Here is a 17,210-nt window from a genome sequence, read left to right on the forward strand (position 1 = left end):
GGTGAGTGTAACGGATGTGAAATGGCTAGCTAGTTAGCGGGTACGCGCTAATAGCGTTTCAATCAGTTACGTCACTTGCTCTGAAACCTAGAAGTAGTGGTTCCCCTTGCTCTGCAAGGGCCGCGGCTTTTGTGGAGCGATGGGTAACGACGCTTCGTGGGTGACTGTTGTTGATGTGTGCAGAGGTTCGCGCCGGGGTCGGGGCGAGGGGACGCCATAAAGTTAAACTGTTACATATACATACATCACAATTGGATATTCTGATGCCGCTCTGGCAATTTATTGATTGGGGACCTTCTTATTGAGGAATGTAATTTTTCTTCTTGAGTATATGTGTGTTGTGCTGTTTTATATTGTATTTGATTTTGTCTTATGAAATTGTATATGCAGGGCTCCCTTGTGAAAGAGACTGGTCTCAATAGTGACTCCCTGCTTAAATAAATAGCTAAAATAAGATAGCTTGTTGTGTGTTGCTGTTAAACTACTAGCTATCTAGCAATTATAACCACTGAGCTATAATAAGATGACAACAAAGATGAAAGGCTAACGCTATCCAGGCGAACTCTGTAATTACTGATGTCATCTTGCGTTTCTTGAGCCACAGTCCACCTTCTTCTGTTTGGTTGGGTTATATATAACCTTTCTAATTTACTTTTAAGTAAAAAAAATTGTAAATTTGTTTTTATTGCGTTGGAATTGTAAATATTGTGAATTTGTATGATTGTGTGCAGTGCTCCCTTGTAAAAAGAGGCCTTGCTCTCAATGGGACTTCCCTGTTTAAATAAAAACAATAATTATATGTTTGTAATCTCCAACCAAGCGACCATAGCTCAACCGGCCGCAAAATTGCGATATTTATTTTATGTCATTCATCTTAAAAGTAATAATACTGCCATCTTGCTGCTAGTTGAGCTATGGTCGTTTGGTTGGAGATGACAAACATATAATTATAGTAATTGAGCCTTACATTTTTCATCAGGCTCCTCCATCTCGACATCCCCTGAATGCCCATCTGCTAGCCGCGGCCCACTAGCTGTCTAGAGCATATCGGACTGTTAGCTGAAGAGGTCCATCAGCCAATTTCTTGGGCTACTATACCTATTTGCCAATTGGCCTGGACCCTTTTACTACACGGAGCCCTGTTGATCCATCACGACTGGCCTGCCGACGTAACCGCACGAGGGGGCTACAACAGACTTCTTCCGTCGCGACGTCCCTCTGAGGCCCTTCTGCTAGCCTCGGCCCGCTAGCTGTCTGAATCGCCGTGTCTCCAGCCCGCCTAGCTACTCACTGGACCCTATAATCACTCAGCTACGCATGCCTCTCCCTAATGTCAATATGTCTTGTTCATTGCTGTTTTTGTTAGTGATTATTGTCTTATTTCACTGTAGAGCCTCCAGCCCTGCTCAATATGCCTTAGCTAACCCTTTTGTTCCACCTCCCACACGTGCAGTGACCTCACCTGGTTTAAATGGTGTCTCTAGAGTCAATACCTCTCTCATCGTCACTCAATGCCTAGGTTTACCTCCACTGTATTCACATCCTACCATACCTTTGTACATAATGCCTTGAATCTATTCTACCGTGCCCAGAAATCTGCTCCATTTACTCTCTGTTTCGAACGTACTAGACGACCAGTTCTTATAGCCTTTAGCCGTACCCTTATCCTACTCCTACTCTGTTCCTTTGGTGATGTAGAGGTTACTCCAAGCCCTGCAGTGCCTAGCTCCACTCCCATTCCCCAGGCGCTCTCATTTGTTGACTTCTGTAACCGTAAAAGCCTTGGTTTCATCCATGTTAACATTAGACGCCTCCTCCCTAAGTTTGTTTTATTCACTGCTTTAGCACACTCTGCCAAACCAGATGTCCTAGCCGTGTCTGAATCCTGGCTTAGGAAGGCCACCAAAAACACTGAAATTTCCATCCATAACTAACATTTTCTGACTAGATAGAACTGCCAAAGGGTGCAGCGTTTCAATCTACTGCAGAGATAGCCAACAGAGTTCTGTCTTACTATCCTATCCAGGTCTGTGCCCAAACAATTTGAGCTTCTACTTTTAAAAATAAGAAACAAGTCTCTCACCGTTGCCGCTTGCTATAGACAACCTTCTGCTCCCAGCTGTGCCCTGGACACCATATGTGAATTGATTGCCCCCCATAATTGATTGCCACCCCATCTATCTTCAGCGCTCGTGCTGTTAGGTGACCTAAGCTGGAACATGCTTAACACGCCGACAATCCTACAATCTAAATTTGATGCCCTCAATCTCACACAAATTATCAATGAACCTACCAGGTACAACCCCAAATCCGTAAACACGGGCATCCTTATAAATATCATCCTAACCAACCTGCCCTCCAAATACACCTCTGCTGTCTTCAACCAGGATCTCAGCGGTCACTGCCTCATAATGGGTCTGCGGTCAAACGACCACCCCTCATCACTGTCAAACGCTCCCTAAAACACTTTAGCGAGCAGGCCTTTCTAATCGACCTGGCCCGGGTATCCTGGAAGGATATTGACCTCATTCCGTCAGTAGAGGATGCCTGGTTATTCTTTAAAAGTGCTTTCCTCACCATCTTAAATAAGCATGCCCCGTTCAAAAAATGTAGAACAAGGAACAGATATAGCCCTTGGTTCACTCCAGACTTGACTGTCCTTGACCAGCACAAAAACATCCTGTGGCGTACTGCATTAGCATCGAATAGCCCCTGTGATATGCAACTTTTCAGGGAAGTTAGGAACCAATATACACAGGCAGTTAGAACGCAAAGGCTCGCTTTCTCAAACAGAAATTTGCATCCTGTAGCACAAAGTCCCAAAAGTTCTGGGACACTGTAAAGTCTATGGAGAATAAGAGCACCTCCTCCCAGCTGCCCACTGCACTGAGGCTAGGAAACACTGTCACCACCGATAAATCCACGATAATTGAGAATTTCAATAAGCATTTTTCTACGCTGGCCATGCTTTTCACCTGGCTACCCCTACCCCAGTCAACATCCCTGCGCTCCCCACAGCAACTTGCCCAAGCCTCCCCCATTTCTCCTTTACCCAAATCCAGATAGCTGATGTTCTGAAAGAGCTGCAAAATCTGGACCCCTACAAATCAGCCGGGCTAGACAATATGGACCATCTCAATTTGTAAGTCGCTCTGGATAAGAGCGTCTGCTAAATGACTTAAATGTAAAATGTAAATGTAAATCTCTTTCTAAAATTATCCACCGAAATTGTTGCAACCCCTATTACTAGCCTGTTCAACCTCTCTTTCGTATCGTCTGAGATCCCCAAAGATGGGAAAGCTGCCGCGGTCATCCCCCTCTTCAAAGGGGGAGACACTCTAGACCCAAACTGCTACAGACCTATATCTATCCTACCCGGCCTTTCTAAGGTCTTCGAAAGCCAAGTTAACAAACAGATCACCAACCATTTCGAATCCCACTGTACCTTCTCCGCTATGCAATCTGGTTTCTGAGCTGGTCGTGGGTGCACCTCAGCCACGCTCAAGGTCCTAAACGATATCATAACCGCCATCGATAAGAGACAATACTGTGCAGCTGTATTCATCGACCTGGCTAAGGCTTTCGACTCTGTCAATCACCACATTCTTATCAACAGCCTTGGTTTCGCAAATGACTGCCTCGCCTGGTTCACCAACTACTTCTCAGACAGAGTTCAGTGTGTCAAATCGGAGGGCCTGTTGTCCGGACCTCTGGCAGTCTCAATGGGAGTGCCACAGGGTTCAATTCTCGGGCCGACTCTCTTCTCTGTATACATCAATGATGTCGCTCTTGCTGCTGGTGATTCTCTGATCCACCTCTACGCAGACGATACCATTCTGTATACTTCTGGCCCTTCTTTGGACACTGTGTTAACTAACCTCCAGACGAGCTTCAATGCCATACAACTCTCATTCTGTGGCCTTCAACTGCTCTTAAATGCAAGTAAAACTAAATGCATACTCTTCAACCGATCGCTACCCGCACCTGCACGCCCGTCCAGCATCACTACTCTGGACGGTTCTGACTTAGAAAATGTGGACAACTACAAATACCTAGGTGTCTGGTTAGACTGTAAACTCTCCTTCCATACTCACATTAAGCATCTCCAATCCAAAATTACATCTAGAATCTGCTTCCTATTTCGCAACAAAGCATCCTTCACTCATGCTGCCAAACATAACCTCGTAAAACTGGCTATCCTGCCGATCCTTGACTTGGGCGATGTCATTTACAAAATAGCCTCCTACACTCTACTCAGCAAATTGGATGCAGTCTATCACAGTGCCATCCGTTTTGTCATCAAAGCCCCATATACTACCCACCACTGCAACCTGTATGCTCTCGTTGTCTGGCCCTCGCTTCATATTCGTCGCCAAACCCACTGGCTCCAGGTCATCTATAAGTCTTTGCTTGGTAAAGCCCCACCTTATCTCAGTTCACTGGTCACCATAGCAGCACCCACCCATAGCACGCGCTCCAGCAGGTATATTTCACTGGTCACCCCCAAAGCCAATTTCACCTTTGGCCGCCTTTCCTTCCAGTTCTCTGCTGCCATGACTGGAACGAATTGCAAAAATCACTGAAGCTGGAGACTCATATCTCCCTCACTAACTTTAAGCACCAGCTGTCAGAGCAGCTCACAGATCACTACATCTGTAAATAGACCATCCAACTACCTGATCCCCATACTGTTATTTATTTTATTTTGCTCGTTTGCACCCCAGTATCTCTACTTGCACATTCATCTTCTGCACATCTATCACTCCAGTGTTTTATTGATAAATTGTAATTATTTCACCGCTATGGCCTATTTATTGCCTTACCTCCCTTGCACACACTGTATATAGACTTTTTCTATTGTGTTATTGACTGTGTTAGTTTATTCCATGTGTAATTCAGTGCTGTTGTTTGTGTCGCACTGCTTTTCTTTATCTTGGCCAGGTCGCAGTTGTAAATGAGAACTTGTTCTCAACCATCCTAGCTGGTTAAATAAAGGTGAAATAAATAAGTGATAACTAAGCTCAGGTAGAAGGTGTAGAAATCAGTTTTTCCAAACTAGACAAGCTATGGAACTCCAATAATTATTCCTCTTTATATATATATATTTGAAATGCATGCCATCCCCACTACTCTCTTTCCTGAGTTGTCACGCAGTCCCTCGTTGATAGGAAAATTAAGACAAGTGACGTTTTGGTAACACTTTCTATGAGCCACTGGCTTATAGGGTCTTATAAGGAACCATGAGCTTTTTTTAATAGTGTGTGATTATTACAAATGCATCTACTGTGTAGTGTGTATGTATTTATAAAGGGTGTTAATAGGAGCTTTGAGATGTGATGAAGCAACTTTAGGGTGATTGGTGGCATTCAATGAATTTCATTCCTGCATTAAACAATATTTCACTGGAGACATCGTTCAGCATAAGTGTTTGCTATAGTACATAACTAATGCAAATATTGTAAACGTAAAAAGCAACAATTATTTAAGTGTAAAATAAATCACTTTATTTGTAGTTAATAACCAATATTGCTAAACATTCGAACTAGCATATTTTCTCAAATAATTATACTCGCAACACATCTCAAATGGCATTTTATTATATCTTAAATAAAAATACATTTTAATATAGAGTCTATCTTGCATCCAGCTTTCAGTTGTACACAGTCTAAAATGAAATACAAAAAAGGTGAGAAGGGAACAGTGGGGGTGTAGAGATCTACAGTTATTTCATAGAGAGAAAAAGGAAAGGGAAATTCATTTGTAATATTTTTTTATTTTTATTGCCGACTCCACGCCTAACGCACATTTACAGAACATTTTTGTACAGAATGTCGCAGAGAAAACAGAATGGAAAAAATGCCACTACTGCTAAAGAAAGAGTCTCTGTTTACAAGGAGAGGGGTACAGAACATTCTGCCATTCAGATGCTGCAAGTTCCTTCTTTTTTATTATTAAAGGACAGAAAAAAACCTGTTTGTTACAAAATGTTTATTTTTTTTGTCACTGGAATTTGTTTGCTACAGAAGAAATTAACATTTCTTTGTTCCATTTGTGTGTCTGTGCGTGCATATGTGTTTTAAATGTTTACATTACTTTTAAATCAAGCAATCCTTCCCAAGTATGGATATAAGACCAGGTAACTGTTTATGTTATGGTGTTTGCTGCTCTCAAGTGCATAGCTTTGACATTTTAATTGAATTATTTATGCACAGATTAGCCAAAAACAATATAAATACCATTGTAATTATGATATATTTAACAGGTTATTTTCTTAAAAAGAAAAACATCAAAAGGACTTAGTTCCATATGCACCTCTTTTTAAGCAATTCTACAGCATGCGATCCTAAGAGTTAACCCACCCATGGCAGACAACTTTTTTTATATTTTTTTTACTTAAAAAGTTTCAATATCATTATTTTCGAACATTGATTTATACAACATGTCATTCAGAGTAATAACTGCATTTCCAAGCACAGAATGGGTTCCTCTCGAAACTCCGGAAAGAAACCGGGGTATAAGTGGAGGCCTCCCTACCCAACCAAATCACGTCACCGGTCCCAACCACAGTCAACAGAAAAGGGAAATAAAATAAAGTGAACCGATGGGATTCTTCATTTCATTATTCTACATTGTCACCAAACAAAAGGTGAAGAGAATAAAAATAAAAATAAAGTTTTGATTTGTTTAAAATTAGCATTCATTATCACAAACAGCATGTGCTTGGTTAGTTAACTTTTCTTTAAACATTCTGCATATGCAAAGTAAAATTGTGCACAAACAAATTCTTGACTAGACAGAAACCCCCAAAAAACTGAGTAAAGCATCTTGGGACTAAATATTCAGAATGGCCAGACCCTGTCGGTGGCTCATGGCCCTGTTGAAGCTCAATTCCCTTGCCTTTTTTTCTGATGTGATAAAGCTGGATTAAAATGAGATGATCATTTGTAATTTTTATTTCCAACCTACAAAACTTGATTCTAAAATATATCAAGACTAACAGAAAAAAACWAAGCTTTTGATCCTCAATTTACCAACAGGAGGCCACTGATCTAGTTCTGGGGGAAAAAAGAAAAAAAAGGAAAGTAACATGACCGAAAAATTAAATAAACATGGCTGGCCAAAAATATATCAAGAGTTCGATCATCGTTGTGTAAATGACCTTCACTCAAACCTGTGTATTGAAGATGGATGATATTTGCGTGGTGGTGAATGTATTTTCATTCAACACAATATCAGAAAATGGTCCCAGGAGGAATGCACAATTTCTTCCCCATTCCATTTCATACCACTGCAAATCCTCATCTTTTTTTAGCTGAGTGATAAACAATTGTGCTCTTTTAGAGGAGAGAATTTTTGCCCTTTTGGGGTGTTGGGAGTCAGTATAGTGATGTTTTGAGAAAATTGGATATGCAAAAAATTGAACATTTTTATGTTGGAATGGTCTTCCACTCAACTTTGGAGTCCGGACGCCATCTAAAAAAAAAGAAAGCAGGACAAAGAGAAACACAATTATTGTTATTTGCAACAAAGGGACTTCCTAAAAGTGTACAGTCATTGTAGACAATTAACCTCTTAAAATTGAACCAAACAAAACTGGTCAACGGTGAGCTACAAACTGGATGGCCGCAAACCAACAAGCAAAGTTAAGACTGAGCTTGACTTGATTTTAGTGATCTCCCCATGTTCACCCCCAGATGGCAGCAGACATTCAAACTAGAGAATATGATATCCAGTGCTACACTAAATTACCAAAACTATCTGGACACCTGCTTGTCGAACACCTTATTCCAAAATCATGGGCATTAATATTGAGTTGGTCCCCCCTTTGCTGCTATAACAACCTCCACTCTTCTTGGAAGGCTTTTCACTAGATGTTGGAACATTGCTGCGGGGACTTGCTTTCATTCAGCCACAAGAGCATTAGTGAGGTCAGGCAACAGGCCTGGCTCGCAGTCAATGTTCTGTATGGACCTTGCTTTGTGCACGGGGGCATTGTCATGTTGCAACAAAGTTGGAAGCACAGAATAGTCTAAAATGTTATTGTATGTTGTAGCGTTAAGATTTCCCTTCACTGGAACTAAGGGGCCTAGCCCAGACCATGAAAAAAAAGCCCCAGACCATTATTCCTCTTCTACCAAACCATTCAGGTAGGTAGCGTTCACCTGGCATCCGCCAAACCCAGATTCATCCGTCGGACTGCCAGATGGTACGTTTCCACTGCTCCTGAGTCCAATGGCGGCAAGCTTTACACCACTCCAGCCGACGCGTGTGGCTGCTTGGCCATGGAAACCCATTCCAGATGAACAGTTCTTGTGCTGACAGTGCTTCCAGAGGCCGTTTGTAATGATCTTTTTATTAGAGTGTTATTTTCTTTTAACAGGGGTTACATAGACAACCAAACTAAGCGTACCACAGACTAAGTACAATCAAAAGGAATAAGGATACAGCAAAACATTATACCAAAAGCAGTAATAAAATGGAGAACAAAATGTTACTTCACAATGATAACATGGGGCATTTATGGGAGGTTTTCTACAGGACAACAATGGTGACTAGATTTTCCAAAATGTAACAGACTTCTGGTGTAAATCAAAGGTAAGTTTCTCTAGGGGTAGAATAGCAGAAGCTTGAGAAAGCCACATTCTCACAGATGGTACTTCAGGTGTGGACCATAATAACAATATACATTTTTTTGCTAAGTAAACAAGTGTATTGAACAGATGTTTAGGGTCAGGGTCAAACACAACGTTACAATAAATTCAGCGAAAAAGCAAATTGTCTATCCAAGATGTTCTGGATGTGTAAATGAATATCATTCCAATAAGACAGGATTCTGCTACACTACCAAAAAATGTGCATGAAGGTGCCAGTATCCTGTTTACATTTGAAACATAAATGCGATGCATTGGAAAACATTCTTTTAAGGCGGACAGGTGTAAAGTAGGTTCAATGAAAACATTTGAAATGTAGTTCTTGTGTGCTTATGGATGTGCATTTGGGGGAGACCCTTTCACAGATAGAAGCCCATTCTTCCTCACCGAATGCATGTCCAATGTCTTTCTCCCAAACATGTCTCAAAGTGTCATAGGATGAGGCACTTCTGTTCAATAAAATAGAATACAAGTCAGAGATTAAACCTCTCCGAACTTCAATCATTTGAAAATGTAGTTTAAAAATCGACTTTCTTCTGACCCTTCTAGAAGTGTGGGGGGGGGGGGGGTCAGACTCGGTTTTTATCTGTTGGAATGATTTAAGAGTGTCCTGAGTAAATAAAGGCGTAAAGTCAGCAATACCCTTTGTCTTCCAGTCCAGAAGTTCAATACTCCTTATTGTGTGTAGGGGGGGGGGGGGGTCTGGATTAAGGGCAATCAGTGACCAGAGTGATATATGGTCTGGAATCTGCAAGTACCTCTCCTTACATCTTTCCAAGCTAAGAGTGTATCATGTACTGTAAAATTGTCAAATAATGCCTGGATCTTTCCAAAACTATTAATAAAATGCTAAGGAAGCTATTGCTCTTGGATGACATGCTATTGATTCCATTCTAAAGTGAGTGGCGTCTGTCTAGGTACCAACTAATCATGTGCTTGATCTGAACAGACCAGTAATATAGTTGCAGATTTGGCAAAGAGACCCCTCTCTAAATCCTTAAGCTTAATTTACTTGGTAAATTAGGTTCTAGGTTTCTTATTGTTCCAGATATATTTAGAGATATTTGCATTCCTTTTCTTTAAAAAAAAGGACTGAGATAGATGCCAAGGGATATTTTGGAATAGATAATTTAGCTGAGGAAGGATGTTCATCCTGACGACATTAATCATGCCAAAAAGAGTTTGGTAGAGGAGATCAGTTAACCAGGTCCTATTTAATATTTGTGAGCAAAGGCATATCATTTGAAGTGAACAGGTCTTTAAGATTTGGAGTAACATATATGCCCAAGTACTCCAAGCCTGTTTCAGACAGCTGGAATGGCAATATCATATCTCAGTTGATTGTAGAGGGGATATTCAAAGGTATAGACATGGATTTATCCACGTTCATTTTGTACCCTGACAGGTTACCATATTCAGATATGATGTCCATTACTGCAGTGACATAGGTCTTTGGTTTAGACATGTATAAAAGCACATCAGCAAATAATGACATTCTGTGCTCTTCGTCACCCACAGAGATGCCCCTTCCAGGGTCAGTTTGAAACTCAGTAGTGAGTGTTGCAACCGAGGACTGACGATTTTTACACGCTACGCGCTTCAGCACTCGGTGGTCACGTTCTGTGAGCTTGTGTAGCTGAACCGTTGTTTCTCCTAGTCACTCTAGGAGCTGAGCTCTTCAGTAAGGCCATTCTACTGCCAATGTTTGTCTATGGAAATTGCATGGCTGTGTGCTCGATTTTATACACCTGTCAGCAACTGGGGTGAGGCTGAAATAGCCAAATCTACTTGTTTGAAGGGCTGTACACATAATTTTGCATATATAGTCTATTACACAACCTCAACACTCTATCCACTCAAATACAATTAGGCAAGGATGATGAGATCAATCTTTAGCCAAGTTACACGGGTACATGGTCCCCTCATGAGAAACCAATTTTATCCATCAACTGATACAGAATGCATTCTCATGGCAGCTCAACCCAAATAGGACAACCCACTTTACGAAGTGGCACAGATACCATGCAACTACATGGCACCTTTACTTGGTGTTATTTCATAACAATACACAGTAACTCAATTGAAACCATAGGCTATTTCCACTCAGTATAATTATAGTTTCATATAGCGCATCTGCACAGTGTTCAGCTGAGTAAACACATTCTGGTTACCAATGTAGCTGTAGAGGAACTATAGGGCATAATGAAACAATGAGGAAAAATACATTTCTTCACCCAGGACATAGAGCAAGTACAACTACATTTCTATTCAAGTCAATCACGCATTCATGTCTTAATTTACAGGGTCTATGTTACTGTAAGGCATATTGAGATGTTTACATGAACATAAGTTATAGTCCACCTCCAGATATTTTGGAACTTTTCCAGTTGAAAAATTATATTCAGAGTAGAACCATAGTAATATACACATATTACACTTTAAGCTTCAATAGAGAAATTTGGAGCAAAACAGGGCTTTTGACTCAAAACTGACATTCTACAACTTCAGAAAAGTTTAAGGTGAAGTGAATTAAATTGGGGTTACATTTTCTTTATGGGGAGAGATGAGGAGAGTGCCATAGCATGTCAGGCATACTTGTGGTGGGAGGGCGGCTGTGAAGTGTAGTTACCTTCAGAATCTAGTTCCAGATCTTGAGGAAGCTGTCCCAGGACCCTGTTGCCACGGCCATGCCGTCGTCGGTCACACCCAAGCAGCTGACACGGTTGTCATGTCCAGCCAGGACACCTAGGGACAGAGCAGGGTCAGACCATGAGATCATATCACAACACTCTCAGCCAACACCACACCATCTCCTCAGCTCACTTAGTTTGACCCTTAAAAGATAATTCCATGAACAACCTGGCTAGTCTATAATTCTGTGTATGAGATCTATTGCATTGTATAAATGGAAGAATCAGTTATTAGCAAATGTTACTAGTACAAGTGCATGTCAGATCCAGCCCATCGCTTTCTCCTTGGATCCAGACCACAGTCAAATTCACTAAACTATTCATGCCTCTGTGGGAGCTCGTCCGCTGCTGGAGCAGGTGAAACAGCAGGGGCTGCATCCACAAACACCGTCACTGTACAAACTAGCCTTCACTTGCTCACTCCCTGTCATAGATTTAACAATGGTGAAAACTCCATCCAGCCAATGCTTACACCAGTCTTATGCTTTTGAATCCACGAAGGGAAGTCTAAGTGCACAATTCTGGAAAAATCTGGAATAATCTGGAATTCCCTAGTTCAATATGCTCTATACCCAGAATTGCTGTATGTCTGCAGTATCCCTGCTGTACTTGAGGAACAAGTCTGGCTACAACACCGACCTGTGTGGCCCCAGACGGTACCTCCGATGTGCTCAACTAAAGTAACCCTGCTGTCATCTGATACCTACAGGACCCCAGTCATTCCTGTAATACGGAGATGCTCCAAATCAATATCTCTCAGGGACTCCACACATTTTGTCACATGCGCCAAATACAACAGGTGTAGACCTTACTGTGGAATGCTTACTAACAAGCCCTTAACCAACAATGCAGTTAAGAAAATATTTACTAAATAAACATTTTTTTTAAGTAACAAAACTGAGGCTATATGCAGGGGGTAGCAGTACCAAGTCAAAATATCCCTGCTACAGTAGAACCACACCTAGTAGATCTAGTCCATTCCAACACCACACCCCTTTTCACCAGCACTGGCTGCACTAGCTACATTCCACCCTGTTCCACTACCTGGAGATGCTGATGACATCAAATATAGGTGTACAACCGTCAGAATGTAGCTTGACCACTGCTCTGCCACTGTACCCCCGACCTTTGTCATCATGGCCGCCTCAAAGTAGGATGAAGTTGGCTCTAGATCTAGAGTCAGTTTAGTGTTTTCCCCCCTAACCATTAACGATGAGATTGGGGAGTACGGTGACCTGATTCTAGACCTCTGGTTAGGTTGYTTTTTAACCCAGTCACACTTGCCCGGCATTCACCTGCACGGTCGGCCTTGAGGCTGTCCCACACGTTGCAGTTGAAGTCATCGTAGCCGGCGAGCAACAGGCGGCCACTCTTGGAGAAAGCCACCGAGGTGATGCCGCAGATGATGTTGTCGTGGGAATAGACCATCAGCTCCTGGTCAGCGCGCAAGTCAAAAAGCCTGCAGGTGGCGTCGTCCGATCCCGTGGCAAAGGCGTTGCCGTTGGGGAAGAACTGGAGGGAGGGAAAGAGGGGGGGAGAGAGTGAGGGTTGGTCTGATAAATTCCTCAACGCTCTACATGCGGTGTGTTTGTATGAGCTAGTACATAATGGCTGCTACAGCATCACCAAGGTGGGTGCTATACATTGGTAATGAGGATACCTTTCATAATGTAAAGCACTTGGTATTGACCAAGTGACCACACATACTAAAGTTGCCAATGGACAATAGATATGTCCACAATCACATATAACATAAATATAGACCACCCTTTAACAAGCTAACGTAAACTCACCCCAATCCGTACAAATGTGCGCAACCGCAACATTCAAACGAGGCTGCAAAGAAAACTAATTTGACTGTAGCGACTATGTTGACTTCAAAATTGGGGGTGTGAACTAGGTTTCTATTCAAGCGTTGATCGACATGGTAATGGCTCTATAGTATTGGAGAAAAGTTGAAAAAAACGGACCCTCCGTTACATCTAGACGTGTCATGTCGTAACGTACAGCACTCATAAAGCAACTATTTTTGTCTTACAATCTCTCTCCACCAGGTGTAGCACTTCTCTCATCCTTTAAAAACAAGAAATGGACAGTGACGGGGTAAGGGGGGATACCTAGTAATTTTTTACATCTTCATTGAATGCGATCATCATTCTCAAAGCCACTGTTACCTTCTAAGGTCACTTTAGCACCGCCCTAAAAACCCGATTCAAATTCAACACAAACCTTCAAATAGGTATGTGATGACACATTATATAAACTCTTTATAGTGTTTTATTTCAATTTTAGAGGCGATAAGGTGATAAGTTGGACAGATTGAGTGAAAAAAAGCAATTTTCCCACACAATATCTCTCCTTCACACTCACGCATTAGTTTCGCTTCCCCACCCGCCATTTTTAAAGAGGCTCATTGCCCGCTTGAATTATGCAGAAACGGGCAGTGTTTAGGTCATGTAATTTATTCTGTTGGAAAGGGGAGAAATTGTGCTTTACAATGGTATTGACATTACAGTTGATCTGGAAGTATTACGTTTTGGGGCGCTAAAATAAGGGCAATTGTACGGAACAAGGCGATGTACGAGTTTGTGAGTTTACGTTAGTGTATATACAATGTCTGTTTTGAAGTCTCTGTACGTCTGAATGAAAAAGACAACCACAGGTGTGGGCAGCGCGCAGCGGAAACACTGGTGACAAAAGACACTGGCATCACAGGTGAGTTTGCGGCTCCGTTTTGAATGGAGGTGTAGCTAAGTAGGTTGAACGGCGGTCGGGTCGTGTGATTGACTTACGCAGATGGCATTAATGTCCGACTCGTGTCCGGTGAAGGTCTGTCGGCACATTCCTTCTCTGACGTCCCAGAGCTTTGCGGAGGCGTCACATGCCCCGGACACAAACAGCCGGGTGTCGGGCGCCAGCGACAGGCTCATGACGTCACCGGTGTGGCCGGCGAACGTGGTCGTCTGCTGGCCCGTCTCAATGTCCCAGAGAGCACTGGGGGACGGAGAGTGGGAGGGAGGAGAAAAGAGAAAACATCTGAGGGGAGTTTGGAGTGAGTGCCTTCTGTCATACTCCTGGTTTGCATTCAGATATCTGCCTTTTCATGTATTCTCAAAATGTTATCAACACAACAGTGCAGAACTGGCATATCCACTCAGTGAACATGGGATGGGTATCCATCCACCCATTCTTCCTCAGGGTTGGGTTGCCTGTCACCCAGGCAGGCACAGTTCCCTCACTCACCAGGTGGTGTCTCCAGAGCTGGTGACAATCTGGCTGTCATCCACGAAGCGACAGCAGGACAGGTAACCTGGATGCCACAGCAGAACAGACAGTAAGTCAGTCAGCCAGCATTGAGAAGCAGTCACAACACACAGGGGAAATGGTCTCAAGACAGAAGGAGAAACTAATTGAACTACATTACAGTTTGTACATTATAGGCCTGACCCTGAAGGGTACAAATAGTTTATAAGAAGTGAATGTGTACAACAGAACCAGCTCAATAACACGACTGTGCCTTTTCACAGCAACTAGACAGACACAGCTCCTGTCATGAGACTGAAATAAATGCCATTGAACATATCCAATGCTTCCAAGGTACTGGTAAAAAAAATAAAAAATAAAAAAATCTAGTGCATAAACATGACCTCTCCTGCAAACTGAACGTTGACCATAGTCTATCCTGTGTTACAGGTGAGCTGTCCGTGTGTGTACACTGTGGTACTTATTAGGGGTGACTACCGTACCTGTGTGTCCGGCCAGCTCACGGCTGACACGCACGTTGCCCTCGCGGGTCTTGAGGTTGTAGATGGAGCAGATGTTGTCTAGGCCTCCGCAGGCCACGTAGTTCCCAGAGGGGGCGTAGGCGCACGTCATCACCCAGGAGGAGCGCAGTGGGATGGCGTGGACCTGAGAGAGACAGGAGGGAACACTTGGTTTGATTCCAGCATGGACCACATATACTGGGAAGCCTATATCACATATACTGGACATCCTATGTCATTGTCATGAAACAAAAAATGGTGGAGAATCTTTTTGTTTAGTTGCCCTCATGTCTTTAGGTAAAATAATAAAATGTGAACAAAAATGCATTCAAGTGTGAGAGCTTCCTTTTGATTCTTAAAGATGTGGACAGGTCAACCTTACCTTGTTTGTGGTGTAGCTGTCCCAAATAATGAGTTTACCATCCTGGGAGGCACTGACTAAAAGCCTACGGGGCAAAAGGAGAGCAATGACTAAACCAGTGATATTAAAGGAAATCTTAAAGAGCACTAGTATTATTAGAGCACATGATTGACTGATATGCACACACCACGAATCCAAACATGTTAAGTTTGGAACTGTTAATAATAACAAAAGACATCAAGCGGAACACAGGCACGCAGACAGATAACTGCTTCCCTATGAACATAGGGTGAAACCATGTTTTGCATTTTAGGGGTGGTGTGGTTTCCAGGGGTCTTTATGGCTGGGGAGCATCTCACCACTATCTGGGCAAATCAAAACAGAGTCGCCACGGAAACCAGGCCCTTATGGCCAGAGATGGCTGGCTGGGGCACATTGGCTCCCTTCGGACCCACTCAGTGTATGCAAATCACACATGATAACACACGCACGCTAACACGCACACTTCTTTACTCTTCAACATCCCCATCACGCATAATAGGAAGGACAAGGTAGGTAAACCTATATTATGGGTGTGGTGGGTGTAAAACTGTAAGAGTGGGTTAGAAGCGGTAGCTTCAGCACTGGCAGTGATTCAATTCTTCCTGTCTCTGTGGTTTGAAATCATCTGCTGTTGGTTGAGGCTGATGAAACACTGCTAGGTGTTTGCCTCRGGTACACTAGCCTTCCAACTCCTGCACGCTAAACTGTTGCATGCTTAAAAGAGGGTCAAAGTAGCACATTTGGAGGAAAAAAAWAGGACATTTTTCAAATAATGAATAAACCAGGCTTGTATGGATTTAATTTCGCTTTGGGTGAGTTTTGAAAAAAATAAGCTCTAGTGGAAAGTTTACTTTGAACCACGGTCGGTGTGTCACTGTCCAAGCAGTTTCTCCAGAGTGAGTAAGATGCTTAGCAGAGATTGCAGCGCATTATCTGACTTTCCAAACACGCCTGCAATAAAGCAGGACTGGATTGAACTAGCGCTCGTCTACTAGCTTAGCGCTGCTCTATTCACTTACATTTACTGATTACACATTTGCATTTCAATTACCTCTGCTTTTCCATTAGACTACTGGCACCTCAATGTGAACAGAGGCATTCCAAGTGACTTGAGGACTTGCTCTCCTACTCGGAGACACTTCATGAGTCAATTAAAGGAAACCCACCAGGAAGGGAGCTATAATTATTATTACTATACAGTTGAAGTCGGAAGTTTACAAACACTTAGATTGGAGCCATTAAAACTTGATTTCAACCACTCCACACATTTCTTGTTAACAAACTATAGTTTTCGCAAGTCGGTTAGGACATCTACCCTGTGCATGACACCAGTTTTTTCAACAATTGCTTAGACTAGAGGTCGACCGATTAAATCGGGGCCGATTTCAAGTTTTCATAACAATCCGAAATCGGTATTTTTGGGCGCCGTTTTATTTATTATTCTTTTTAAATTTTATACACCTTTATTTAATCTTTATTTAACTAGGCAAGTCAGTTAAGAACACATTCTTATTTTCAATGACGGCCTAGGCAGAACGACAGATTTTTAACCTTGTCAGCTCGGAGGATCCAATCTTGCATTGATTACATTGCACTCCACGAGGAGCCTGCCTTGACTTTGTTGTCCTTAAGCCATTTTGCCACAACTTCGGAAATACGCTTGGGGTCATTGTCCATTTGGAAGACCCATTTGCGACCAAGC

The 17,210-nt window shown here is 42.5% G+C and overlaps 1 protein-coding gene across 3 annotated transcripts in view; it reads right to left on the reverse strand.

The window, feature by feature from the left end:
* Positions 1-7,054: 7,054 nt before the first annotated feature.
* LOC111966550 (guanine nucleotide-binding protein G(I)/G(S)/G(T) subunit beta-1) overlaps positions 7,055-17,210 on the reverse strand; it is a 48,778-nt gene continuing 38,622 nt past the window's right edge. For all 3 annotated transcript variants that reach the window (XM_023991289.2, XM_023991290.3, XM_023991291.2), the window contains exons 5-11: positions 15,488-15,551; positions 15,088-15,250; positions 14,585-14,651; positions 14,134-14,335; positions 12,637-12,853; positions 11,281-11,396; positions 7,055-7,473 (exon numbers count right to left, since the gene is read on the reverse strand). In XM_023991289.2, coding sequence (XP_023847057.1) covers positions 11,290-11,396; positions 12,637-12,853; positions 14,134-14,335; positions 14,585-14,651; positions 15,088-15,250; positions 15,488-15,551 — 820 coding nt within the window. In that variant the 3' untranslated portion in view covers positions 7,055-7,473; positions 11,281-11,289. The remainder of the gene's footprint in view (positions 7,474-11,280; positions 11,397-12,636; positions 12,854-14,133; positions 14,336-14,584; positions 14,652-15,087; positions 15,251-15,487; positions 15,552-17,210) is intronic.

Source organism: Salvelinus sp. IW2-2015, linkage group LG7 (assembly GCF_002910315.2).
Source record: "Salvelinus sp. IW2-2015 linkage group LG7, ASM291031v2, whole genome shotgun sequence".
Classification (NCBI taxonomy): domain Eukaryota; kingdom Metazoa; phylum Chordata; class Actinopteri; order Salmoniformes; family Salmonidae; genus Salvelinus; species Salvelinus sp. IW2-2015.